This window comes from Calonectris borealis, chromosome Z (assembly GCF_964195595.1).
Source record: "Calonectris borealis chromosome Z, bCalBor7.hap1.2, whole genome shotgun sequence".
Lineage (NCBI taxonomy): Eukaryota > Metazoa > Chordata > Aves > Procellariiformes > Procellariidae > Calonectris > Calonectris borealis.
Window position 1 is genome coordinate 75,397,779 of NC_134352.1, and position 27,640 is coordinate 75,425,418.

The following is a 27,640-nucleotide window of genomic DNA, read 5'->3' on the forward strand; positions in this document are numbered from 1 at the left end:
GCACCTTGTTCAAACATGTTTTTCACCTCAATAGAAGAGATGAGCCAAACTGCAACTGCTACAGAGCTTCCACATTATTAAAAGTCCATGTTGAGGCTTTAATGAAATACTCAAGAAGACTACCTTATCTGTATTTCTTCCTTAAATTGGTCTTTCATCCTAGTAAACTGATCCCTAGCACATTACACATGACATTGATGGCCCAGAATGGTGACTGTAGCCCTCTGGAGATCTGCGCTGTGCTTCAGGAGCAGAGCATTTCAAAGCGGTAAGGCTAGTGCATACCTTGAAGGCAAAGGCGAGTGCTGCTACATCTGCATAATCTCAGGATTCAGATTAGAAATATGAATGCTGTTTGATAAGCCTAAGTTTATGTTACCTACCAGTTTATTTCAGATACTTCAGCAGATTAACTTTTCGGTGGGATTGATGAGAAACTGAGAGGGAGGATTTTAACCATTGAATCATTTTCCCTTGATCTGCCCACCTGCCATTTTCTTGGAGGAGGAGGGACACTAACTGTCAAACTATTTTTGTAGAAAACAATATGAATGATAAAAATACATCAAGGGAGGAAGATGACTGTAGCACTAGTTGAAAATACAGCATTATGCCCATGTTACCGTTACCCAAAACATCTGTTTTGGTCAAAGGACCCAGAAGCAAGAGGAGGTGGATATACACGTAGACAAGTAAATGTGAAAACACTGATTTAGAAAGACAGTTGGATAAAAACATTTAATGAGGGAAAGCAAGTCAGGCTCTCTTCTGCTTGTCCTTAAGTTAATAATCTGAGGGAAAAAAGTATAGAAAAGCTAAAAGCTTCTAAGCTACTTTGGGGAAAAGTCTTGATACAGATTTTTTATATACAAATCCTTAGTGTGCATACCTATTTTTTGCAATATCTGTATTAAGATTAGGACAGCTGACAAAGCATTCATAATCTCGCAAGCACGGTGTGTAGTCCCTCTAAATGCAATTCTCCTACTATACATTCTTGAACATTTCCTAAGATTGTGTAGGCTTCTACTAAGAGGAGTGGTTGTCCTGCCAGTCTGTCTTGTACTCAGGTGAGTCAGGCTTTCAGCTGCCTGTAGAGGAAAACAAAGGGGAAGTTCACTGTTAATACATGAAATCTGTTCTTGCTATTCCCTTGTATCCTGGCTGCCAGTCAGGTCTTCTCTATCAGCCTTAAAACCATGTAATACATGCAAATACACAGGTCCATATGATCATTTTTATGTTCTGCCCCCTTCCCTCAGCCCCTTCCACCTCCCGAAAATAGATGCCTACCTGACTGCAGCTGTGAGACTCCGATACCAGTCATTAATATCTTGTTGGTCGCTGGACATCAACAACAGTGTCTTGTGTGGAAAAGAAAGCTGAAAGGCAAACAGAATCTAGTGCCACTCTGCAGCATTCCTTGCTGAGGCAGCAACTCTGACAAAAGGAGAGCCATCACCACTCAGCCCTGCATGCTGACTTCCACCGTTTTCTTTCCCAGATAGAAAAAATTTAGCGTTGGTACTGGGAGAAGCCAGAGACTGGACAGTACAGAGCGAGTGCCAGTCTTGTCCATTCCTTCCAGCCACAGATGACAGCTCACTTTGGCTTAATAGGGTGTTTGGAAGTGGGCAATTACAGTTCTCGGCAGCTCTACATCCAGTTTTCTCCCGTATTCCAAGCTGCCCCTAGGGGTCCTTCCACTACCACTATCTACAGATCACAGCTTGCCCAGAGAGTCTTCCTTGTCGGAGCTCACGCGGAAAGAGCTAACACAGCCCCCAGGTGCTGCAACCTAGGAAGACCTGACCTTGAAACCCCTAAGGCATCAGTCCCAGTCAACGACCCTGCAGCCCTCAGGGAGTTAGATGCACAAGCAATACCTGTTGTGATAATACCCACATCTTTTCGCATTCTCTCTTTTTCAGGGTTTTCTATAAGCATTACAGTCAATGTAATGCTACGTATTCATTGTCACATGACTGTGGGGCTGTCTCCCCAAACATGTGGCTTTGATGAGGGCATGTCAGAGTCTTATCGGACCCTCCTCACCTGAGCTAAGTGAAGCAGCCAGCAACGTCTACCCCGGAGTGCTCAGGAGGGCCTACACCATGAAGGGAAAAGGACCTACATCACTCGAGAAGGGTTGCCCTAACTCAGACTAGTTCATTGCATTTACCGTTGTCACCACTCTCATCATCTCAATTCTGCCGCTGCTGCTGAGGCAGCCAGAGACCTGCTTCGCAAGTCTGACGCCACTGATGCTTCTGCCGGGCAGAAGCAGGAAGACTTACACTGAGGAGCCCTCCCTGGCTCTGCGTGTGGCCGAAGACTTTATCCACTACGCACTGGTGAAGCGGGTAGACAGCCTGGCATGCCAATTTGTTCGAGCTCAGCAGGTGCAGTGGGTGGCAGGGCTTTGTTGCAATGAGGATATCAGAAAAAAGGAAGAACATCCTGCGCTTCAGTTCTTCTCCCTTTGAAGGCACCACCAAGAGCCAGCCTTCCCGGATATACCAGCGCCCTAGGCATGCAAAGGAAATAAAGACAGTTGTCAGATCATCATTGGAAGAAAAAAGGATGTAAGGAGACAAACAGGAATACAGTGAGCTACCCTTGCAGCTTACCAGGTTCTACATCAATCCCAGCCACTAGAAGGCACTGATTATCAACGGGGGCCAGCTCACCAGCACTCATAGCACCCACGCAGAAGCAATAATCAGCCCAAAACTTTTAGTATATGAGGAGCAGACTGAAGTTGTTACAAATCTACTATGTTAATTAAGAGGATATTATGATATATGCAAGTCTGTTTAAAGAGACCAGAACAAAAACATGGTTTGAAAATGGTATGCATACCTTTAAATTAACATAAGCCTTTGGAAAACATACCATGAACTATCTTAAATTGTGTTGCCCAATTTTTATCATTAGTGGTGAAACAGAAGTTAGCCTAAGCTTTGAACACTTATTATTTTTCCCTTGTTTTGTTTGCTTGCCAATTAAAAAACAAAACCAAAAACATATCACAGGTCATCTAACTATATAGTACGCCTAATACAGTGTAATTATAGTATACTGGAGGTATAATATAGTATATTAGTATATTATAATATAGTATATTAGACCTCCAGTAGTTAACAGATTACAGAATGCAGATTACTGTTCTAATGAGAAAACAGCAAAGGGGATAAAAACCATCATATTAAAAGAAAGGTCTGAATAGGCAACCTTATCAACCTTCTCTTACAGAATAGGGTCCAGCATCATCTACCCATGAAATGAATAGCAATAAAACAAAAGGCAGAGAAATCAGCAGGAAAAAATCGAAACAATTTGATAAACCTAGCTGTAAGCAGCAATAAAAAAAAATGGCATCTACACAAAGGGGAATAATTAAAGCAGTGCCTCTAACTAGAAGGATTATTGTACAAGATAGTCATCAACTCATGGGAATTACGAAGACACCTGCCAGTAAGTTTATTTATCAAAATTTAAAACCATAATAAGGTATTGCCATCTGGCCTGGTCTAGGAAACACCTGACAGGGAATTTCAGCCACTGTTTTTCATGCCTTTGCTTCTGGCTGAGCTAGTAAGTACCTTTTAGAAAACAGCACAATTTTGTTTTAATTATGGAGTGTGTCTTACTTAGTATGCTACATTCACAAAACATAGAGTCAAGTAAATTCCTGCTTAGCTTACTCCACAGGAACCACTCCTCTTATCTGAATAAGAAACTGAGAAAGAGAAGGGTGAGGTGCAGGAATCAGTCCAAGTTTAAAAAACAAATGGAAGGAAGGTGTCAGCAGCATGGGGCTGGACTGGGAACTGTTTCCCTCAGGCTAAGCTGTGATCAGACTCCCTGGCATACAGTTTGAGCTGGACTGTGCTGGAAGTCTTGGGATATAGATCTGTGTTCAGGATTCCCAGGGGCACATGATTTAGGAAATTCTTGTGAAAGGAGGGCAAGGAAATATCCCTAGGGAAGCTAGGGATAACAGAACAGTGTGCTACGTTAAGGAGGCAGTTCTGGCTAAGATGATATTTGCCCTATATATGGAAGGCAGCAAGAAAAGCAGGGTCTCTTTTAATTGGGAGCAGCTCATCTCAGAGACACTGCCACATGTGAGAGACCCAACTCCAAAGCTACCCCTTTTCTCTGAATCTATAGCATTATGTTTTCTCACCTCTTCCCTCCTAGTAACTGCAATCTTAACAGTTCTGCAAATGCTAGCTTGTTTCTGGAAAGCTGGCCCAAAACTAGCAAGCCCCAGCTGCCTCTTACTTTTCTGCTTCTCACATCCAATAATACCTATTTTACTCCAGCTAATGGAAAACACAACTATCACAATTCTCTGTCCTAGATAATGGAAAGGTGTCTATATATCCTCAGCACTTGTCCTACTACATGTCTCAGAATATTCAGAAACAAAAAAAAAAAGCGGAACCAACGCTTTCAAATGATGGCCATTTCTGGTCTAGCTATAGTGGTTTGGGTTTGTTTTTTTTTTTTTTTTGCTATGGGGTTATCTTATTAGTTCTGTAATTCAGGCTAACTGATTTACTTTTTTATTTATGCACTACCCCAATGTGTCCAGGCACCCCAACACACGCTCATGCTTAGTATAAGCAGAGCATACCTGTGTTAGCTCCCTTTCAGCTAGCACCACCAAAAGGATTCTAAGAATGGGAAAGAGAATTGTAAATTAATCTGCCCATTGACTAAGCATCTTTCACGCAACCTCTGATAAATTAACCTCTTTTTCTACCTGTGCTGGTTTTGACAGGGATAGAGTTAATTTTCTTCACAGTAGTTGGTATGGGGCTATGTTTGGATTTGTGCTGGAAACAGTGTTGATAACACAGGGATGTTTTCGTTACTGCTGAGCAGTGCTTACACAGAGTCAAGGCCTTTTCTGCTCCTCACCCCACCCCACCAGCGAGGAGGCTGGGGGTGCACAAGAAGCTGGGAGGGGACACAGCTGGGACAGCTGACCCCAACTGACCAATGGGGTATTCCATACCACATGACGTCATGCTCAGCATATAAAGCTGGGGGAAGAAGAAGGAGGGGGGGGGATGTTTGGAGTGATGGCGTTTGTCTTCCCAAGTAACCGTTATGCGTGATGGAGCCCTGCTTTCCTGGGGATGGCTGAACACCTGCCTGCCGATGGGAAGTAGTGAACAAATTCCTTGTTTTGCTTTGCTTGTGTGCACGGCTTTTGCTTTCCCTGTTAAACTGTCTTTATCTCAACCCACAAGTTTTCTCACTTTTACTCTTCCAATTCTCTCCTCCATCCCCCTGTGGGATGCTTTTTGCTCCCAAAAATCCATGTATGAATTACAACCACATTCACAAGTACCTGGAGGTGTGCCTTAGAGACCTTTACACACTGTGACTTTAACACTCCTCTCCAACTGCAGCATGTTTCTAGATGACCTCTGCAATAGCGGTGTTTAGCGAGGGCACAGGTGAAGCCCCAAGTGGCCATTTCATAAGTGTGCAGTCTGGACACATTCCTCATAATATTCCATATGTAACTTGGAGTGTGCTCTGGGCATGGAGAGCACCTAGTCACAAAAGAGGTGCTAAAGATCCAATTAGATGATCTTACATGCCAGTGACTGTGGCTTTATATATCTCAGCTATTGAGACAAATACTCTGATTTCTGGCAGAGTTTAACTCTGCAGATAAAAGAAGATTCCTCATGTATAGGGTGTAAGCAGAAGTCATAGAACCATAGAATCATTAAGGTTGGAAAAGACCTCTAAGATCATCGAGCCCAACCGTCAACCCAACACCACCATGCCCACTAAACCACGTCCCTAAGCGCCTCATCTACACGTCTTTTAAATATTTCCAGGGATGGTGACTCCACCACTTCCCTGGGCAGCCTGTTCCAAGGCCTGACCACTCTTTCAGTAAAGAAATTTCTCCTAATGTCCAATCTAAACCTCCCTTAAGTCCATGAAGCTTGTAGCTTAAGGTAAAAACCAACACAGTCCTTGGGCCCTCGACACTCAAGTCTATGGAGTAGGGAGAACATCACTACTTACACTCTTCCAAAATTACTTAATATCTTTCTCTCATTCTCACCCAGGACTTACACTTCTGACCTCCTTGGGTTCCTGTGACTAACTTTCTGACTACGTGTGATCAGCTCCTCCTATCTGAATGTCAGGCAATTAAGGTGCTGCTTATCCTTACTAAAAAATTCTTAATTAAAAAGAAGAATTGCCTGAATTACTTACTACTTACATTCCTTCACCACCTATCCATGGAATTTGGGCGAAAAGGGGAAAAACTGGTTACTATGAGTCGAATCAGAGATGAAGGCAAGCGTATCTCCAGTTATCTCAGCTTGGCAGAAGAAAAACAGAGCTGTCAGTAAGACCCACCTGGAGTCAACACCTGGGTCTTCTGTCCTTTGAGCAGTTTCTGAACACGAAGTAGCTGCAATGAGTTCTCTCTCTTACGAATGATGTCTTGGACCCACCGAGATACCTCAGAAACGGATTTCACAGCCTCTGAAATTATAGCAGCATATTCTGAGGTTATCACAAATGAGTACATATTATGCCTTATCTATCTTGCTGTGGAAAGATAGGATGAAATTAAGAAGCAAATGTTTTAAACCAAGTATCGACAACAAATTTATTCAGTAATTTCAGCGGGAGATTGGACTGGATGACCAGAGGCCTCTCTCCAACCAACACTTCTGCAGTTCTAGAAAACATTTATTTGCCAATGAAACATTGGGCAGAAGAATAATTTCCTGGATTTGGAAGCAAAAACAGGAAAAGTGCCCCACAAGTGGTGTTAACTGCTAGTAGATATGGCATGAAGGACACAAATTATCCTAGAAAATTGAGGCATGTGACCAACAGAGTCACAGAATGGTTTGGGTTGGAAGGAACCAACCCAAAGGTTGTTTAAAGATCATCTCATCCAACCCCCCTGCCATGAGCAGAAACATTCTTCACTAGGTCAGGTTGCTCAAAGCCCTGTCCAACCTGATCCTGGACACTTCCAGTGATGGGGCATTGACAACTTCCCTGGGCAACCTGTTCCAGTGTCTCATGACCTTCATCATAAAAAACAGAGCTGCCATTTCTGCGACCTAACCCCTAGGCCACTTTCCAGTCAGTTACTCTACTTTTTAATTCCCAATGTGTTCTCAGGGACATCTTGATCAAGATGGAGAAGGGAAATAGTGATCCACTAAAACCCCAGAGAGAAGATTTTTCTTCCTGTGGAGGAAGACAGAAGACAAGAATCCAAATATTATTAACAAGGAGGCTAACACTGATCCAAGTGCCAGCACCTGCAGGTGGAATCATACTTGCAAGTTTCTGGTACTCAGCACTGTCTGGGCTGGTGTTCTCCAGCAGGTCTCTGAGGAAATGCTTGTACCTAAGATAGAGAGAGCAGGTTTATTTCACAAAGAGATACCAGGAACAGCAGCACCTCCTATTAGTGACAGAATGATGAACAACACTCCGCCAGGAGATGGAGTACACACCTCTAAGTCTAACCAAGCAGCTTTTGGTCACAATTCTTCGATCACAGTCATTTTATCTTCAAATTTATCAACTAAATTAACCCGAGTATTTTATACATTTGCAAGCCTTTGGCATTTCCTGGGGATCTGACAAAAGCAACCTCACATATTACTTAAGTTCATGAGACTGTCTTAGCATTCACATAAAAATGCCTTCAATAACAGACAAATTTCTCTTTGTACTATTAATTTTTTTTTTAATGCCTGAATGGTGGCATTCATACCATATGTTTCCTGCCCACACAAGAAAATAAAGACATTTCTATAAGAACCAGGAGCTGCCTTTTTCTTTTTTCCTCTCCAGTCTTTACCGGAAAGGACCAGATCTCAGCAAATGCTTTCTCCCAATAAAGTCAAACTATTTTCAGTCTGAAATGACAGAAGAAATATCACATGGAATAGATTCACGAACTGGCAGAAGTCATATGACCTGCAGTATATGTAACAGAGTTTCGAAGAAACTTGAACATGAAAGAGCTGATTAATGAAAAAATTAGACCTCCTGGAAAAATGGTGGCTTTTTAACAAACAGCTGGACAGCAACCAATATACTGCTATTTACAAATTTAAAGGAACGATCCAAAAAATTACAGTAAAAAGAAAGCTTATGTTTATATCTGCCAAGCTGATTAAAAAGGTTACATAAAGCTACCTGAAAGACTGTGGTACGCTCACTCCGAGTTATTTTAAAAGAAACGAGGCTCTCAATCTCTCAAATTTGCTTTAGCATGGATAAGACCATGGTTGAAGAGCGGCTACTTGATCTATAGCAGCAGCAGCTGGGTTCCCAGCAAACCAGCTGTGCTCTGTATTACCCACATACCCTCCCAATCAAGGGCAGCCCTTGAGTGCGTGCAGCACTCGCCTCCTGCAGTCAGCCTGCCTCTTCAAAGGGGAGATGATGCCTCAAGGGGGGAATGCAGCAATCCAGACTGGATCTGTCCAGGCTCAGACAACTGCAATGGGCACCAAATCTGAGGAAAGCATATGGCCCTGATAACCAGAGAGGGGAGAAAAGCTCTCCCGTGTTCATTAATCTCATCTCTCTCAAAAAGAAATCATTTACAAGAGAGGAGAGTCACAATGCTCCAGGTCAGCAACACGCACAAAAGCAAAGTGAGACCATCTCTGGCAGAACGCACCATTTCTGCAGCACTTCAAACAGCTTGCTTTTGTTCAGGACCTAACTTCAGTAGCTTACTGAGATGATAGGAAGCCTCCACTTCATTCTACCCAAGAGCTAGATGAAGGGCTTAGGGACCAGGGCTAAACACAGCTACCTCTCTGCATCATCTCCCATCCACGTACACTGATTCCACTTTACAGGCACGTCTTCAGGTCTGTTTCATTGCTGTCTATACGCTCTAATTTTGAGACACATTAAGCAACTTTACCTCCCATGGCAACCAAGACACTGTTATGTTCCTTTTTCCCTTTCGTACTAACACCCTGAAGCCTCAGAATTGCTTGCTTACTGGTGCAACCTCTGCTGGGGCAAAGGAAGCAGATCCTCTAGCTTCCTCCCTTGAAACTGAGGTCGAGTCTCCTGGAGTTTCTTAAATCGTCGGAATGACTTATTTTTCCTCAATTGCTCCTGTGTGCAACAGAAAAAGCATATACCTTTGAGACTACAGGAAGAAATATGTGCTCTGGTCTGCACCAGAGCTTGGAACTCTTAAAACTCTTAAACTTAGAGTTTAGGACACCAGTCTTAAGTGCAAGCATCAACAACTTATTTTGCGACCATGGGCAAGCAATTGCCTTTCTCCTGACCACCACTTCCCAGTCGGTAATGGAAGTGATATCCTCTCTTCATGCACAGCAATATAAAGCTAGTATACTCAAATGGATACAGCAAATGCAAATCAAGAAAAAGAGGAAGGTTGACTCAGATAGGAAAACAAGGAGTCCACCTGTGGCTTTTTGACACTCATTTCAAGAAAAAGAAATGCAGCCCCACATTCCCATCCCCTCAAGGCAAGTATCCAAAATGGCTTTTTCTCTTGCGAAATCAAAAGTGTGAATATATGCATGCAAACAGAACAGAAGGGAAACATCCCAATACATCCTGCAGCTGGGAACAAGCACGGACAAAAAATGGAAGTTGGGTGTTTTAAATTCCAGATACAGCTGTCAGGACTTTGAAATAAAAATATATTCTTCTGAAGTTTCTTGAAAGACAGGTTGTATCTAGAGAAGTAAGTGAGAAGTAAAAATTTTTCTTCTACCATAGAAAAAAAATTGGGAAGGAAAAGAAAAATCCCACTGTTAGGATACAGTTAGCAGTAGTGGGAAAGACTAGGACACCTGATAATTCTCCAGAAAGAGATCACCATCCCCCAGTGTTCCCACTGCAAACTCTCCAGGCTCGCTAGCCAAGGAGGAGTGGGAGGAAATATAGAACTCTGTTTGAGAAAGCTGTGCTCGGCATACGCACATACATAAACACCTGAAACAAGCTTCAAAAATGTGAAGCTCTAAATAAATAGAGAAGTTTTCACCATTCTATTATGGAAGAAAGACTGAGAAAATAGCAGCAGCAGCCCAGAAAAAGGAAGAAAACTGATCACTCCAGTAACAGAAGAAAAAGGGAAGGATGTAGCTGTTTCACAGAATGGAGAAAGAGAGGGAAGAAAGAACATGAAGAATAAAGGAGATATTTACCTTCAAGGTTTTATTTGCCAGCTCCAAATTCTCAGCGTAGTGGCCATAAAGCTCCAGATTCTGACAGAAATTTTCCAATCCTGGTCCCAAATTCCCTCTCTCCAGGTGAAGTGACAGAACACTGTGCACAAGGAGCAAAGATAGCTCGTGAGGGGGTACATTACTGATGGCATTTTCTGGTTCACTCCTATGCTGACCTTCCTTTGTCAGTCTCCACCTCATATCCAGTTTCTGTGCCAAATACGTGCTTGGTGGTCACAGAGGAAGCTACAGAAAACATCCCTTAAAAATACTGCGGAGCAGACTTACTGAGTTTAAACCACTATCCATAGAGCAACTGGGCATCCAGATATGCGGATACAGATTAGTAGTCTCCTGGTTACACCTGCAAGTGCCACCAAGTCTAGCAGTGCTAGAAGTGAATGCCTATTTAAAAAGATGTTAGCTTTATTTCCTGAAATCTTACTTTCTCATCAATATAGGGTCCTCCCCATGTAATTACAGGAATCATATCAGTGTGTTCACTTACTGGCTGGCCGAATATATGGATTCCAGGGGTCCAAATATGGTTTCCAACACAGCGGGTTTCAGCGTCCCTTTGGCCTTTAAAATTGTCACAAAGAACTAAGTAGGAAAAAAAAGAGAATTTCAAACAGGTAAAATTCACACGTTGCTTAAAGGTTATTCGTGGCACACAGCAGAAGCAAGATGTTGCAGCCTGCACACTCTTTAGCTCGAAAGGATATCAAATATTGTGAATGTCTACCTAAAATACCTACCATCAGATGTAAGCCTTCTTGGTAACTTTGACCATAACATGTGGAACAGCACTACAACAGAGTCTGTTTCAGTATTCCTACACGCATCTGTTTTTCACCACCTTGGTCATAATCTTTGTCTTGCCTGTACACCTACGTTTCATACATCTCAGGCATCTTAAGGCGACTCCCCTATACAATGAAAACTTAAAGATTTATATCTGTGTACAGACCAAAGCCAAGGGGCCAAAACCATGAGCTATCGGATATTCGAGAGGAGGCAAAAGAAAAACAGCAAAAAAACCTTTCAGCTCCAGCAGTTGTCCCATGCAATAGGGATGTATCAAAGTCTTGCTCTTGACCCTTCCCCATGACAACACAAATAAGTACGTGCTGCCTGAAGGTACCCACATATCAGAAGGGGACAAAATACTCACTGTGACCACCAAATCCAGCTGCTCAAGGTATTCGTATTCGGTTTCCAGCAGCTCCTTGGCTGTCCGGCTGCGCTTTCTCTCCCAGCGAGCCCTCTGCTCTTCCACAGTGTTTGCTCCAGCCATAAACAGCAGGGACGAGTCACTCATGGCAGCCTCAGGGCTGAAATACAGAAAGGTAACTGATTCTGAAGAGCCAAGAGAGATGGACACACAACAAAAGAATAACCTGTGCCATGGGGTAGGATTCTGAGCTACAAACTCTACGCTTTACTGCGAAAGAAGGGCAGTCAATGGCCAGCAACCGTTATTAACAGTTTCCTTCTGCATTCCTACCTGCGGGTACAGAAGCCCTGCATCAACCAGAGGAACAGTGTTAGACCAGACCATGAAAGCAAAAGCAGTACATTAAGTCTGTAAGCCAATCTCAAGTGTACAATCCTACTCACAAACCACTGCTTCCTCTGCTTTGCCCAATTCTTTGTGCAAAATTCTCAATAAACCCAAGGAAGTTAGTGGGTGGAAGAGGTACTGCGGGTAGGAGTAGAAAACAGTCCTAAGATTTGTCTTGGGGGAAGAAAGAGAGAAAGAGAGCACTCTTGCTTGTTCCCAAGAAGCAAGCGGTTTGTACTGTCATTTTCTAACAGTAGTTTGTGGTTTCAGAGATGAGAGAGACTGAGCAACTGCAGGGAATCACACTATCCACTTACTAACCAGCTTTGCTGCTGCTCTTCTCTTCTGCAAGAGCATCATGGTTTTGTTACAGAGAAAAACACTCCCTCTTTCATCACCCTCTCTCAGAGAAAGAGGCATGAGTTAGCAGAGCACCAATTAAATATTGCTCTGCCTTTTGATCCACAGGCAGTGCAGGCTGTTGCACACTTGCCACGGCATGATGTCTGCAGTTCCTTTGGAAGCTGAGCTCACACATGGAGGAACTATACTGATACAGAAAGATGTGTCATTGTAGAGAAGGGAATTTGTCAAATACAGTCTTGCAGGGACATTTCAGATATCTAAATCAATGTCTGAAACAGAATTTTCACATCAAATGAGTACCAAGATTCATTTAATGAGTTAGTGAAAGTCCAGATAGCTGAGGGACACGTGCAGTATGTTATAGTAGCAGGAGCTTCTCCAGAGGTTTATCCTCGTATTCACTCATAAGACAACCACAAGCCTAGCTGAGCCCACATCTTGGTCAGACAGGGCAGACCTGGCACCCCTGAGGATGGAGAGGCAGCACTGCAGCGAATACCAATGCCAGAGCTTGGCATTAGCGTGCGGTTGCAAAGTACTCACCAATAACACACTAAAATGCTACCATTCACAGGGCACCTTTAGCCAGGGTAGGTTGCAGTCACGATTTTCATTTTGCAGTCCAATTTCTTTTAACAAATAATAATTAAAAAAAAAAAAAAAAGACAAAAAAGTTACACCAGGTTTGACCATCTGCTCACATAAAGCGGTGCAAACAGTCCCATTATTCCAAAATACGTTACATTCTAACTGTCTCAGGTCTGTAGGGTGAGAGCTGTCTGGAGCCCGTGGGTAGGCTGGAAAACACCTCACCTACAGGTGACAGAAGCACCCCAGCTTGCTTCTCTCTTCTCAGACTCAGGACAGAAACCACCGAATACTTTCTGTACAGTTAACTACCTTACGATGCCCCATGAGCAATCTTCCCTGCAACATTCCTAAATTTTCTATCCTCCAAAAATCTCCCTTTACTACTGCAGCAGAGCCACTCCTGATGTCTCAGAAGTGTTAACTGCCTCGTGGGTCAGCTCCAAGGGCCACACAGCTCCGCATCCCACCTCCGGGGACGGTGACTGCTGTGGCAGAGGCCGCAGGAAGGCTCAGCCTCGGAGGCCTCAGGGCGGCTCTTATCTGCTCCCCGCTCCTGCCGCCTGCTTTAAACCGGCTCACCACGGCAGCAGGGCGGCCCTCCACCCGAGGGGCGCTCGGTGCTGCTCCGGGCTGCGCCCCGGGCCGCCAGATCCGAGGCAGGACCTCCAGGAGTCCCGGGTAGGGCAGGGCAGGGCAGGGCAAGGCCAAGCCGGGCGCAGCCCCCGCGCCCCCAGCCCTCGGCCACCCCACCCGCTCCCCTCGGGCTCCGGGACGGAGCCGCCGGGGTGGGGGCTGAGCACGTCCCAGACCCACAGCGAGGCCCGCTGCCGCCTCAGCCCGGGCCGCCCCCTCGCCCCCGGCCCCGCGCGGGGCCACACCGCCCCCGCCGCCCGTTACCTGCTGGTCCCCGACACCGCCCCGCGTTCAAACGGCGGCCCCGCCCCGGTGGGCGGGCCCGGGGCGGAGCGGGAGCGGGGCCGGGCCGGGGAGGGCGGGCAGCCGGGCGGCAGCGCTGGCGCGGGGAGCGGTCCGGCATGGTGTCGCTGGGGGAGCGTCGCCCGCCGCCCGGGGCGGCCGGGGACCTGGCGGCGCTGGCTCAGCTGGACGAGGCGGCGCTGCTGGGCGGGCTGCGGGAGCGGTTCCTGCGGCAGCAGGTCTACGTGAGTGCCGGGGGCCGGGGCCGGGGCGGGGGGCGGCGGCGGGCGCTGGGCTGACGGGCTCTCCTCTCTCCGCCAGACCGACGTCGGGGACATCCTCATCGCCATGAACCCCTTCCAGCCCCTGCCGCTGTACGGGAGAGAGGTGAGTCCCCGCGGGCCCCCGCCGGCCGGGCCCCGCTGCCCCCCAGCCCCTTCACCACCTCTCTGCCACCGCTTCCCCCAGGTCTCCGAGCGGTACCGGCACCAGGAGACGGGCACGCTGCCGCCCCACATCTTCGCCGTGGCCAGCCGGGCCTACCACGCCATGCTGGGCCGCCGGGGCGGCGGGCCCCGGAGCCAGTGCATCGTCATCAGGTGAGGTCTGGGTGGGCGGCCGGGCCGGGCTGGGGGCTCGCCGGGGCCAGGCAGAGGTGGGGGTACGGTGGTGGCCAGCGAGCTCTCGCTGGGCTCTCCCCGTTGAAGTTTCAGGCGAAGCTCATCTCCCGTGCTGCTGGTGAGTCAAAACCCAGCTGCGTTTGCAACGCCTCGCGCTTCCCGACCTGTCCGCTTTCCAGACAGGAGAGCGGGCAGATCGCGAACGGCGATGCGTGGCAAACAAAGCCGACTTTTGTGGAGCAGCTCGGCTGCCGATGCTGGTAACGCAGCTAAATATGGAGGGATGTGGAAAGATTTAACCAGCTCTGGGGAAAGCCATAGGGTGCTCTTCCCATAACTCCCACCATAACTGCTGCAATAAAGGTTATACATAATGAAAGGAACTTTTCCCAAAGTGGAACTTCCCATATATAACCAAAGAGCAGGAAAAAGAAAAACAGAAGCTTTTTTACCTTAAGACCTTTGGGAATCTGGTCAGGGAAAATCTTACTGTCATGGGCAGTTCTGTGCACTAGAAGGGAAAAAAATGGGCTCTTGTAATCAAAGAACGTACCAGTGTCACGAGCATTTCACTCCGTGATGTCACTGTTGTTCTGGTGAAACTGTGCAGGGCAGCAGATAGCATCAACTAGCAGAGAAAGCCTCAAACAGCATCGAGGAGAAAGCCTCAAAACACTACCTGCCTGTTCTGGGTGTTGTAGAGAACAGTTTAAATGTCATCTCAGTTAAAATGTTAATTGCCAGCTTGTTCGATTCGATTCTCTTCTTTATATTGGCCTTCTGATCATTTTATCAGTATTTTCAGTCTACGTGGTGTGGAAATGACTTGCTGAATCACTGCTGGTTGTTGTGGTGGGAGTTATGGGAAGGTAAACCTTGAGTGTCACTTGAGCCCCACTCATTTCTCTAGCCAGCAAGCCATCAGTGCCTGCTTTACATGAAGTGCTCTCATGAAGTGGTGGCCATGGAGTCAGCAGGTGGAAGAGGTGCTGCTGGTAGGGCTCTTAGGGATGGAAAACAGTCATAGTATTTGTCTTGGGAGATGGAAGACAAGAAAGAGTAACCTGTGGGTGTTTGCCAAGAAGTCAGTGGTCTGATTGTTTTCTGCCAGCAGTTTGTGGTCTCAGAGGTGAGAGTCTGAGCTACTCCTGTGCATCCTCCAACCCTATTAACTGGTCTGTGTGTTGCTATCACAGGAAGTTCATGGCTTTGCGAGTGGTGAAACACTCATTAATAAGATTACCTGGCATGAGCGAAGTTGGGGTTGAGGGGGAGGAGGAAGTCACTTCTCTTAGACCACAGTTCATCAGAACAGCACGGGGACCCACCAGGCTCTACTATTCTTTGTGGTCTCTTTGGTGTCCCCAACTTAGTTTGGGAGGTCTGGATGGCACGTTTCAGAGGTTGATGTTGAACGCAGCAGCTGCCCCCAGGTGACAAATGCTCACTGCAATCAAGTTGTCCTGTGCTGCAAATTCCATTGGCTCCTCTTGCCTTCCCAATCCCCACAGATGTTAGTCACAGCCTGGGTATGCTGTGGTACAGCACTTGAGTCTCCTGGAGATGACTTTGCTTTTCTTCACAGCCTGGTGCAGTTACACGCCTGCACTGGATCGTGTTTGCAGGGCTTGGTGAAGCTGTTGTGCTTGTTGGAGGGTACAAGGACAAGCTTGAACCGTGGGAGTGCTGACTGATAGCGCTTTTGTGGAGGAAGGAAATCACTGAAAACAGAAAAACATCTTATATACTGAGCAGGCGTGCTGTCTGGATGGCATGTTCTCAACCGGCAAAATGTTTTTATTTTGTTTGTGCATATTCAGATGGTGATTGCCTGATCTGTGCTTGAGATCAGGTATCTGTTGTAGTATTTGAGGTATTTAGCTACCTATGACACATACTTGAGCACAAAGCCACTGGGATCTACAAAGCAGTAAAGCCACACCAGATGCTCAAAGGTCGGGTGTGGAAACGGAGACCTGCCCTCAAGTATACCTTCAGCATTTCCTGCATTCTTTTTTTCTGTGCATATGCTGAAGTTCTCTGCTGGTATGATGTTGTCAGTCAAGGACACGTTGTCTCACTGATTGTATATTCGCCCTCCCAGGACAGGGGAAATTGCACTTTCCAAGTGCTGTTTGTTTGACTTGGAGGCGGAGGTGCTGGGCACGTGTGACGGCAGAGTGACGTGCGCTGCTGCCGCTGTGGGCGTGGGGGCAGCTCTGCGGCGGTGTGCCCACGTTCTCAAATGGCTGATGCATGTGAATGTGTGAAGCGCCTGAGATTTGAGATTGCCACGGTATCTCAAGATCAGTACTCAGTTGTGCATATGAGATGGATGGGGCAAATCTCTTTGAAGAAAAAGGAAGCTGTCAACTCCAGCATATGTGGGGGAGTCGATGTATCAGATCACTTTTGAAGGAGGTTGTTTTCCAAACGTTAGATATATTTTTTTTCTGAAGAAGCAGAGCAAATGTGTCTGGTGCACCCCATCCAGAAGTGACAGCATGGAGTATATCTGTACTCCCTTGCAGATGGGGAAGAATTCCCCTGGGGAGGAATCAGGACCTTGTGGAACCCGCTGTGTAAAGCTGTGGTGTGAGTTTGTACTCACATATGCAATTTAGCTGAAAAAGTTGTGAAACTCTTGGACAGAAGAGCACTCTCAAGTGATGGGGCAACAAGACATAAAGGGCAGAACAACTATACTTTATGGCTGCTGGAATTTTCTTTGCTTTTTCTTGGCAGTGGAGAGAGTGGTGCAGGGAAAACAGAGAGTACGAAGCTATTGTTGCAGCACATAATGAACCTATGCAAAGGCAACTCGCAGCTGGAGCAGCAGATCCTTCAGGTAGGTCATTACAGGATGGTGCTTGAAGATGCAGAAGCAACACCGCTGCAAGACAACTTGCGTTAGGCACAGGAAGCCTGCTGATGAATCACCACTGGAAGTCAGGGAGCAAAACATAAGACACATGGGAAAATAATGGGTAAGGCTGGTGAAATAGCTGACCACAAATTAGAAGGGTTGGTAGGTCAGTAATGCTGTTTGCTGGGAATGTAGTGGTATCTTAAATGATAGAAAACTATTGCAATCATTTATCATGTTCTTTGTGACAAGGGGGCATTTTTCCAAATAATTTCCTGTTTGAGGTAGAACAAGGACTTTAATTAAAATGAAGTGTTGAATTAATGGTACACAGGCAGAGGGAATCCACACAGCCTTCAGTCAGCTTTCCTTGCCTACTTACACTTACTGTCAGGCACATTCCTGCTAACTGGCTCAGTTCGTCTTTGCTATCGTCATATACCTTTGCTAGCTGATTTTGAAACATATTTGTCCCTTTGGTCTGAAGTATTTCCACTTGAATTGCTCCCCAAGGAGTTGTGGGATTTTTTAAGCAAATCATACCTGAACCTTCCGTGTGATAGATTAAGCAGAATGGGTTCTTGGACTACTTCATTTTAAAGTCTGTGTTTTCAGGTTTCCTGTAGAACCAGAGAGATTTTCTGTGTGTCGTGGGTTAACTTTGGTTGGACACCAGGTGACCACCGAGCCGCTCTATCACTCCCCCTTGTCAGCTGGACAGCGGGAGAAAAATATGACAAAAGACTCGTGGGTTGAGTTAAGGACAGGGAGATCACCCAGCAATTACCGTCACGGGCAAAACGGACTTGATTTGGGGAAAAATAATTTAATTTATTGCCAATTAACAACAGAGTAGTATAATAAGAAATAAGAAGAAATCTTAAAACACCTTCCCCCCACCCCTCCCTTTTTCCTGGGCTCAACTTCGTTCCCGAATTCTCTACCTCCTCCCCCACAGTGGCGCAGGGGGACGGGGAATGGGGGTCGTGGTCAGTTCATCACACGTTGTCTCTGCTGCTCCTTCCTCCTCAGGGGGAGGACTCCTCACACTCTTCCCCTGCTCCAGCGTGGGGTCCCTCCCACGGGAGACAGTCCTCCACGAACTTCTCCATGGGCTGCAGTTCTTCATGAACTGCTCCAGCGTGGGTCCCTTCCACGGGTTGCAGTCCTTCAGGAACAGACTGCTCCAGCATGGGTCCCCCATGGGGTCACAAGTCCTGCCAGCAAACCTGCTACAGCGTGGGCTCCTCTGTCTCCATGGGTCCACAGGTCCTGCCAACAGCCTGCTCCAGTACGGGCTTCCCATGGGGTCACAGCCTCCTTTGGGCATCCACCTGCTCCTGTGTGGGGTCCTCCATGGGCTGCAGGTGGATATCTGCTCCACCATGGACCTCCGTGGGCTGCAGGGGGACAACCTGCCTCTCCAGGGTCTTCACCATGGGCTGCAGGGTAATCTTCGCTCTGGGACCTGGAGCACCTCCTCCTCCTCCTTCGCTGACCTTGTTGTCTGCAGAGTTTTTCTTCTCATGTATTCTCACTCCTTTCTTCCAAGAGCTGTTGCACAGCAATTTTTTCCCCTTATTAAATATGTTCTCACAGAAGCCCTACCACTTGTTGCTGATGGACTCAGCCTTGGCCAGCGGCGGGTCTGTCTTGGAGCCAACTGGAAATGGCTATGTCAGACATGGGGGCAGCTTCTGGCATCTTCTCACAACCCCCCACTACCAAAACCTTGCTGTGTAAACACTGTGCTATTCTTTGGGCTCTGGAATGGCATATTATTTCAGTGTGGTATCATCCACGGTGGATCCGAGGTGAATGCCTGTGGTCCGTTGTGGGAACGTGGCATTGATATACTTGCTGGCTCCACTTAGAGCTGGCGTGGGCCAAGCTGCTTCTGACCTGAGCAGGTTCAGGAAGCAGGATAGCTGTGTTTGCTTAGCGTAGTGCCTGACCTAATGGACCCTGAAATACTTGACTTGCAGTGCTTGTAGCCCGCCTGCAATTCCTCCATTGGAAACAAAGTTCACTTCAATCCAGATGAGCTGCCCTTGGAAAAACTAGAGGTGACAGATGAAATAATAGTCATCTTATTTGGTTCCTGAAGATATATTCAAGGGCCCAGTTAGCCCTTTTGGGATTACATAGTCATACTGTAAAGCTGTCTTCAGCAGGCTGCCCAGCATGTGCCCTAAGGCATTGTTCTTCCAGTCAGCAGCCCTTCCTTGCTCAAATATGGAAAAGTTGTCGTTTGACCTTGTTTGCATCCAGTTTACCAAGCTGGTCTAATTTTTCTGTTAAGTTTCTTTATAATTCACTGTCGTGAGCCTTATGCTGTCTACAAATTTCAGTAGCTAAGTTATCATGCTTACATTTACTGAGTGCCATGTTTACCTTGTTTATTGTTGTAATGTAGCCATCAAATTATCTAGTGATACCATGTCAGATGCTTTGTTATCTGTTATACCAACCTTATCTTTGAACAAACGAGTCAATGATCTTACTGAGATCAAATCAGTTTGATTGTGCTTATTTTCAGTAATCTCATGCTGCTTAGTCTTTGTTATATTTGCATCTTTCAGTTCCTTTATCCAGGATATGATAGAATAGGTACTCTTGAGTACTTATGGAGTGGTTCCTATTCCAGCTGAATGCTGAGTAGTAAATGCTAAAGTTAAACTTTTCCAAGTAAATTAGTTTGGATCACTTAATTTGAAGAATGCTTGTTCTATTTGCTCACTTGTTTTAGGTAAATCCGTTGCTTGAAGCTTTTGGCAATGCCCAGACTGTGATGAATGACAACAGCAGCCGCTTTGGAAAATACATACAGCTGCATTTCCAGAAGAATATAGGTAAAGTCAAGGGCAATTAGTAGTTTGGGGGATGGTTAGGCACCGGAGGGAGTGGACTGAGTAGCCAGAACTTGTGGAGGGTGAAATTTTGACACTTGACTTCCTGTGGGAAAGGTGTGCAATTAAGTAAAATCTTACAGCAACCACAGCTGCAGCATAACGCCTGGGTTTGGACAGTGTGGGAGTACAGGAAGGATATGGAGGTGATGGTGCAGGGGAGGTATCAGTAATACTCTGTGGTGGCAGAAGCCTTGGTTGCTGCTAAAGGAGGTGAGCAGACATCTCTATGATGATGGGAAGCATGGAGAAGCCCATTTCCAGGGTGCTGGGCAGCCTGGAGGGTGTTGTACACAAGAAAGTTGTTTTAGACAATTCCATGCTCCTATCACCAAATAAGAGATGCAGGACAGCTCAGTCACCTTCATGTCCCCGAGTGCAATGTTTACCCTGTCACCTTCTTGTGTGCAGTGCGAGGTGCAAAGCTGAGTGAGTACCTATTAGAGAAGTCACGGGTAGTGCAACAAGATACCGGGGAGAGGAATTTCCATATCTTCTACTACATGTTTGCTGGACTCTCTTCGGAGGAAAAGCAGATGTATGGGCTATTGGATCCTTCACTCTACAGGTACCTCAAAGGCAGACCCTAGTTTAGTCTTGATGATGGGGGATGGAGGGGAGAGCAGCAAAATGGAGCCTATGCCTCTGCCCTGTGGCTTTATCTGTGGAGCCTAGTACAGGTAGACAAATGCATGGAAGCTGGAGTGGGATCTGAATGGAGCTGCATGAAGAGATCTTATGGGTCATCATGGAAGCTGTGAGGTCTGGAGTCTCTTCTTTGTTGCATTACCTTGGAAAAGTTTCTTTGCCTTTCACATCTCCGCTGCTGCTGATCTGCTTTGTTCCTTTGGGACTGACTTGCTGTGCTGATTGTGTGACGGTTTTACATGGGATGTACACTTTCTCAGGTACATAAGTGGACGATTTGGTACACAGGATGTAGCTCAGCGCTGGAAGCACAAGTACCAAGAGGTGTGCAATGCCCTTGACATGGTGGGCTTCCAAGAAGAGGTCAGTTCTGGGATCGTTTAATTTCCATCTGTGCTTCCTGCAGGCATAGGATTTCTTTCTGGCTGCTGTTTTGAGGCTCAGTCTTATTTCTCTCCTCTCTGGATTTTCCGTGTTGCTTCCAAACCACCTAAGTCTGTCAAACTTTGTGTAGAGCCTTTTCCCAGAGGCTGCCTGTGCCTTTCCCTCACCTCTCCAACTTCTGGGGCCTCTGTCTTGTATGTGTTACATGCTCATAGGTTTTCAATCACCTTTTGTGTTTTAGGAGCAAGTGGACATGCAGGCTATCTTGGCAGGTGTGTTGTCTCTGGGCAATGTGACCTTTGAGCCTGAGGAGAGCCGTGGGTCTGTAAAAGTGAGTGAAGCCTCCCGGGGATGGCTGAAGGCTGCAGCGGTGAGTCACAAGAGCTGACAGAAGCCTTATGGATATGGTGCTGGTTCCCACTGGCAGTGTGACTGCAGGAGCTGCTCCTGCCAGAGATGGCAGAGGACGTTTCTGCCTCGGAGTGTAAAGGCTCCTGAAGAACAAGGATTTCTTTCCAGAAATGCACAGTATGACACCATGACTGCATTTGTGTTCACTGCTGTTCACTCCCAAAGAGACACTTCCCAGATTCCATTTCTTGTGTGTCTAGAACCAGTGTCTTGCATACGGCGATATCACACGTGCCTTGTTGACTTCATACAATACAAGCTTTTCAAAAATAAATGTTATATGTTACTAAGTGTGATGATGCCTTGGAGAAATTCAGGTGTGCAGTATCTGAACACTAGTTCTGTGTTTTTGACAGATCTTGTCCACCTTAACTGCTACCAATTTTTGTTGGTTATCCAGAATTAAACTTTCTACTATTTCACATGAAATTATCACAGATTTAAGAAGTATATATTCCCCAGGACCATCCCATTTTTATTGTATGGGTTGGATACATTATCCTATTGTTAACAACACAGAACAGAAAAATGTAACGTATTTCTGCCTTTGCTATGTCTTTTTATGTTGATCTGTTTGAAATCCCAGCACACTTGGTTTTTGGTTTCACAGGCATCTCTTTGCCTGTTTCCCTCCTACACCATACCTGAAACAACCACTTATATCTGTTCAGCAGCCAACTTCTTTTTGTCTTACTTCTTAAAGTTTGCTCCTTGTTTTTTGCCCATGGGAGGGGAATTCCTGTTAAAGCAATCACTGAGGGGTTCAGCTGTGTCTGAGTTCCCTTTGTTTCCCATCTCTTGTGGGTTCATGTGACTCTGGTGTCTGCTGAAGCTCAGACATCTCAGCACCTGCACAGTCACCTCCATGTGGTGCTGTTCAATAAGTCATTAAACCGCTCAGCAGGGACTGGCGTGGCTCCCAAAGAAGGTGAAAGGTGGCAGCACTGGGAGAGGAAAACAGAAAGTATTTCAGAGAGAGGGCAGGAGTGAGCTTGGTCACTGCAGGGATAACGCAGATCTCAGAGCCCACATCTGACTCCAGTGCTGCGAGGTGTTAACAGTAATACTTACCTTACAGCGGAGCTCAAAGGCCTTAATCTGAATCACCCCATTACACTGGGTGTTGCACAGACGCAAGGAGATGCAATCCCCACATGTAGAACAAGGGTTTACTGTTGACTGTCCTCATCTATTTCCTCTCTCCCAGGGCCAGTTTGGAGTCCAAGAAGATGAACTGTTAAAATGCCTTATTTGTACAATGTCAGTGACCCGAGGCGAGCAGATTCAGCGTTTTCACACCCAGCAGCAGGCAGAAGGTAAGAAACATAATGAATTGCAGATGTGCTGGCTAGAAAGACTGACCCGTATTTGGTGGAAGAGTATCTGCACACATGTGCAACTTGTTGGGAACAAAGATGTCTGTCTCTGCCCCTTCATTCCTCTTGCACAGAGGCAAGTATATCAATGTTTATCTGTTTAGTCTCTTACTGACATGTAGGACCATGAATGCTGCTTTTGTTTGATCTCCAGGAGACTGCAGAGATTAAATGAGAAACCAAGGAATTAGCCTTGCTTTCTCCCTCAGTCCAGCCTAGAAGGAAACTCTATTTGTACAAAAGAGAGGAAGGCTCCTGTTGCAGAGTGCTGGCAGTGTTCAGAGCGCTAGGTAGTAGATGGAGAAATAACTGAGAGAATCACTGAGATAGCACAGTATCAGGGAAGGAGTGAGATGAAAGGGAAGTATGTTAAAGTAACAAGTGCAAGGTGTTATTTTTCCTTTCAATAAGAAAAGAAAATAATCCAAGAAAATCTGCACAAAAAGATTCAGTTAAAATAAAAGATTTTAAAAATTCTTAAAAAAAGGCATGAAATCCCAGGATTTCTAGATTGTTGCTTAAAATAAATGAAAGAAAAAACTGAAAATGGGGAATTAGCTAGTTCTGTTTCCCAAATGTCTTCTCCTGCATTTCTCTAGCCAATAAAGTAAACATCTCCCATCAGTAGGTGCATCATCCAGTAGGTCGTGTTGATTTGGTCTCCTTTTTCTTAGAATGTCAGCAAATTTTCCATCAATTGCATCCTCCTCTTGCCCACAGAGTTTGAACACTTGGCAGCTGTGGGCTAGGAGGAACAGAACCATTCAATTTTCCAAATACAACTTGGACCCTCTCGCTTGGTTTAGCAGTGAGGGGATGCATACTCAGTAGACCTGCAGAGGGGAAAGCAAGTCTCTGGATATTCTAAAAAGTGGCTGGGCTTTTTTGGAAAGGAAATTTTCCACTTTAGATGGTCTCACAAGTGCCCTAGTATGCTATATCTGATCTTGTAGAAAGATGTGAAGATTTTGGAATGAAAGAGCTCTTTTTGAGCTTACATAGGGCAGGGACAATCAGACAGATATCTAATGTTTATCTGATCTTTAAAATAGCTTCATAAACTACTAGACATTGTTGCTAGAGATGGATGTATTGAGCCAGCTTGTGTTCCGTGTTCCCTGCTCTCCTTGGAGCCCTTCAGTGAGCTGCTGTTGTTCTCTCTGTGCAGATGCTCGGGACTCCATTGCAAAGGTGGCATATGGCCGCGTATTTGGCTGGATCGTTTGCAAGATCAATGAGCTGCTGGCTGAGAACGTGGATCCTGAGGTGGAACTGAGGGAGATAGGTGAGTTCTGCCTGCCTTGCTCCTGTTCTGTCCTCAAATGTGCGTCCCTTGGCCACAACGAAGGAAAGGCACAATATGAGGTTTCGCAGAGATTGCATGCAGGGATCCATTATCAAAGACATGATCATGTTGGAGATGCTAGTCAGCAGCATGATGTCTGTAGGGCCTTGGCTAACTCTGAGCAGTTGGTTGGTCTGAAGCAACTGTGAGGCTGTAGTTCTGGCTTTGCAGAGGAGCCAAGGGTGGGAGTGGGGCTTCCCTAACTAGCTCTCCAAGGGGAGTTATGGGAGCGGTGCTGCTGGTGACTTGGCTGGGGTTTCCCTGTGCCATAAGAGCTGGGTGATGGGAGATTTAGTTGTGTGTTGGGGTACGCAGCTATCTGCAGGGACGGTCTGCAGGCTCCATGATGTGCTCATCTTCCCTTTTTTAGGTATCTTGGATATTTTTGGGTTTGAAAACTTTGCAGTGAATCGTTTTGAACAGCTTTGCATAAACTTGGCCAACGAACAGCTGCAGCACTTCTTCAACCACGTAAGTCTGTTGTGGGTGATCTCACCTTGTGTGGCAGAGAAAGCAGAGCCCTGATATACCTGGCATATGAAGGAGAGCTTGGGGAAAAACAGGTCTATTGCCTGGAAGGACAGAAATGGTGATTAGTGAAGCAGGGTAGAGAGCAGCAACCTTCTTTGCTGTGGCAGGGGAGCAACTGGTGCAGAGAAGGAAGGAGTAGAAGGGTCAAGCAGTGACCAAAGTTGGCAGAGCAGGGACACTTACACTCTGAGAAGTGTTCCTGCGTTATGCACCAGGATCAGTGAGTGACAGGCTGAGCATGCAGAACAACAGTTTCATCTTGGGCCTCTGATGCCATGGGTGAGAGAGCCATGCCTCTGTCCTCTGTTCAGAGTGGGAAGCAAGATGTTCAGGGGTGCTTCAACCTCTTTTTTCTCTGTTTCAGCACATTTTCCAGCTGGAGCAGGCTGCTTATAAGGAAGAAGAGCTACCTTGGGAGACTATCACATTCAACAATAATGAACCTATTCTGGTGAGTGAGAGGACTGACAGGAGACAGTTGCTCCATCCAGCCAAGAGAGGAGTCTTGCTCTTGCTATCATGGGGAGGAGATGCACCCGGGAAGAACCTCTTCAAAGGGTGGTGTAGGTGAGAGTGGATGCCCTGTACTGCTTTAGATATGTGTAGTGTGTCTCCTTTCCTTGCAGAATCTGCTCCTGGCCAAGCCACTTGGGCTCCTGTCTCTTCTGGATGAGCAGAGTGCATTCCCTCAGGTATGCATGAGATAGGGGACAGAGAAAATAGTGGGGGGGAATGTAGCAATAAATATTTGGGATGCAGAGAGAGCTTTTATGTTGGAGTGTGACTTTAAAGAGCAGGATGAGCAGAAGTGTTCCCATGTGTGACTGGTGAGATAGGACAGCCAGATCAGGGACAGTCTAACAATATTGCCATTCCTGTGGAGAGCCAGAGAGAGTACAGTATGAAATTATGCACAGCCAAGGCCACTTTGTTTTGCTTCCATGTGCTCTGATCAGTTCTCTATTGCAGTCTTATTGTTTGATTATGAAATCTGCTTTCTTGCAGGCAACTGATAAGACATTTGTGGATAAACTAAACAGCAGCTTCAAGGGAAATTTACACTTCCAGCCAGGCCGAGGCCGTGTTTTGGGCTTCAGCATCATTCACTATGCTGGGAAAGTATGTACTGTTTGCAGGAAGAATGCTGTTGTAACGTATGTAGAAAGGGGGAAATGTGTTGCTTGACAAATAAGGCTTTGATGTTAAGGAGTGTATGGTCCAACGATGGTATAACAGAAGTGATGTGTTTCCAGGGAGTTGCTTCCTAGGGTTCCCTGGGAGCTCTGTAGGAGGTATAGGAAGAGAGGACCCCTGAGGAAAGTGGGGCTGTCTCTGCGAAGCGTAGGGTATTAGAAGAATCTGCTGTACTCATCATCATTTTATTGGAGCTCTAGTCTTAAAACAGTCCTTTATAAAATAAAAGCCCTGCATCCACTGTGCAGCACCAAAGGACAGTATAATGGTTTTACCTTTACCTATTGGGTTCCAGAGCATAGCAGTCACTATTTTATTGCAAGCGTTGAGGAACACAGTGAGAGCAACCAGGCGTTTTGAAAGTGGAAGCAATTATTTATACATTCAAATGATATCTAAGCAGCTTGGGGTTTAGGATTATGCATGTAACCTTACTGCCACCAATTTTGAAAGCATTGACCCAAATATGTTGAACTGACTGAAGATAATTTTTGGAGCAGAAGCACACATGACAATTCAGGTCATTGTAATATGCAATTCAGTAACCTCATCTCACCGTTGTTGACTAAGTTATTTGTGACATTCTTTATTACACAAATTAACACCTAACATAGAAAGGAGAGCACCAAGCTGGAGATGAGAAAGGAAGGGAGTAAGAGAAACAAGGGGGTACCTAACAACAGGATGGAAGCCTATTCAAAGGGAAGAGAGGGAGAGCAAATAAAAGGTGGATGTCTCAGCGTTGTGCTGCTGTGGTTCTAATACCTCAGTGCCATCCGCAGGGTTTTGTTCCTCAGGGTTTGCATCTGAATGCAGTACCTATGCATTTACAGAATTCACGTGCGAGCCGGTGTACAGAATTCATGGGCAAGCCACTGTACCTTCAGTTTAACAGTTGCTCCTGGCAAGCTGTGGAGATGGCTTTCACAGCAAGCCTGTGAGCACTGCTGGCCTTAGTGACTTGCTGCTCTTTTCCCTAGGTACAATATACTGCTGGGGGCTTTCTTGAGAAGAACAGAGACACCTTGCCAGCCAACGTCCGTGGGCTCTTCATCAACAGCGTCACCCCCTTGCTTAGTGTGCTCTTCACAGGCAAGTCCCTCTGCTGTGATAGGGCATCCCACATGAATCAAGGCCCACCTTGGCAAGAGTTAAGTGTGGGGATGAGGCTCATGTGCTGTGAATGTGTTTCACAGCTGGCAGCCCCAGGGAGACTCTGGGAAGGCTGCAGCCTGGAGTGGTGCTGCTGGCATATGCTGAGCTGTCGGAGCTGTTTGTTCTTCCCTGGGAAGCAAGGCAGATCGTATCCTCTTCCAGAGAATTATCCACTGCTCAGATGCCTTCCCTCAGATTGGATAGCCCATCTTCTCCAGGGCTAGTGCAGGACTATGTCCACTGGCCCTTTCCATGTGCTCTGTTCTTGTCTAGAAATGAAGCTGGACAAGGTCATAGCTTCTAGCTGTTCACCCTAGATAGTGCTGTAAAATAGAATGCTGAAAAGCCACAAGCAGTGAGTGTAGAGATTATCCTATTCAAACACATTTTGTTTTTCAGGTACAACTTGTTAAAAAACTCTGAGGTCGTGCATTATTTCTCTCCCACCGCTACACTCCCTTTTTCTAGTTATTGATAAGCCCTCAGAGACTCCAAGGCTTCTATGAAAGTAA

General features: G+C 46.1%; 2 protein-coding genes across 2 annotated transcripts; one reads left to right on the forward strand and one right to left on the reverse strand.

Annotated features, from left to right (window-relative positions):
- Positions 1-789: 789 nt before the first annotated feature.
- ARHGEF39 (Rho guanine nucleotide exchange factor 39) lies at positions 790-13,707 on the reverse strand. Its single transcript, XM_075137363.1, has 11 exons — positions 13,672-13,707; positions 12,727-12,812; positions 11,428-11,612; positions 10,762-10,856; positions 10,233-10,353; positions 9,044-9,162; positions 7,350-7,420; positions 6,406-6,534; positions 2,298-2,527; positions 1,294-1,382; positions 790-1,091 (listed from the first exon to the last, which is right to left on the reverse strand). The coding sequence occupies exons 3-11, from the start codon at positions 11,572-11,574 to the stop codon at positions 1,076-1,078; spliced, it is 1,017 nt and encodes a 338-aa protein (XP_074993464.1). The 5' UTR covers positions 11,575-11,612; positions 12,727-12,812; positions 13,672-13,707; the 3' UTR covers positions 790-1,075.
- A 101-nt stretch (positions 13,708-13,808) lies between these two features.
- On the forward strand, positions 13,809-27,445 carry LOC142075830 (myosin-IIIb-like). The gene is made up of 16 exons (XM_075137812.1): positions 13,809-13,934; positions 14,011-14,076; positions 14,158-14,288; positions 17,055-17,157; positions 19,925-20,027; positions 20,496-20,652; positions 20,993-21,095; positions 21,358-21,486; positions 22,735-22,843; positions 24,072-24,188; positions 24,619-24,719; positions 25,144-25,230; positions 25,406-25,471; positions 25,785-25,898; positions 26,954-27,065; positions 27,402-27,445. The coding sequence occupies exons 1-16, from the start codon at positions 13,809-13,811 to the stop codon at positions 27,443-27,445; spliced, it is 1,668 nt and encodes a 555-aa protein (XP_074993913.1).
- The last annotated feature ends 195 nt before the right edge of the window (positions 27,446-27,640 follow it).

What these genes read in the sequence shown, in the direction of transcription:
- ARHGEF39 (XM_075137363.1), bottom strand. Translation starts at nt 11,574, where the DNA reads ATGAGTGACTCGTCCCTGCTGTTTATGGCTGGAGCAAACACTGTGGAA. An exon ending in AGCTGGATTTGGTGGTCACA is followed by an intron (nt 10,857 to 11,427) that starts GTGAGTATTTTG and finishes TTTCCTACTTAG; the next exon opens with TTCTTTGTGACAATTTTAAA. An exon ending in GCCAGGGAGGGCTCCTCAGT is followed by an intron (nt 1,383 to 2,297) that starts GTAAGTCTTCCT and finishes TTTGCCTTTCAG; the next exon opens with CTTTCTTTTCCACACAAGAC.
- LOC142075830 (XM_075137812.1), top strand. Translation starts at nt 13,809, where the DNA reads ATGGTGTCGCTGGGGGAGCGTCGCCCGCCGCCCGGGGCGGCCGGGGAC. An exon ending in TGGTGGGCTTCCAAGAAGAG is followed by an intron (nt 21,096 to 21,357) that starts GTCAGTTCTGGG and finishes TTTGTGTTTTAG; the next exon opens with GAGCAAGTGGACATGCAGGC. An exon ending in CACCCAGCAGCAGGCAGAAG is followed by an intron (nt 22,844 to 24,071) that starts GTAAGAAACATA and finishes CTCTCTGTGCAG; the next exon opens with ATGCTCGGGACTCCATTGCA.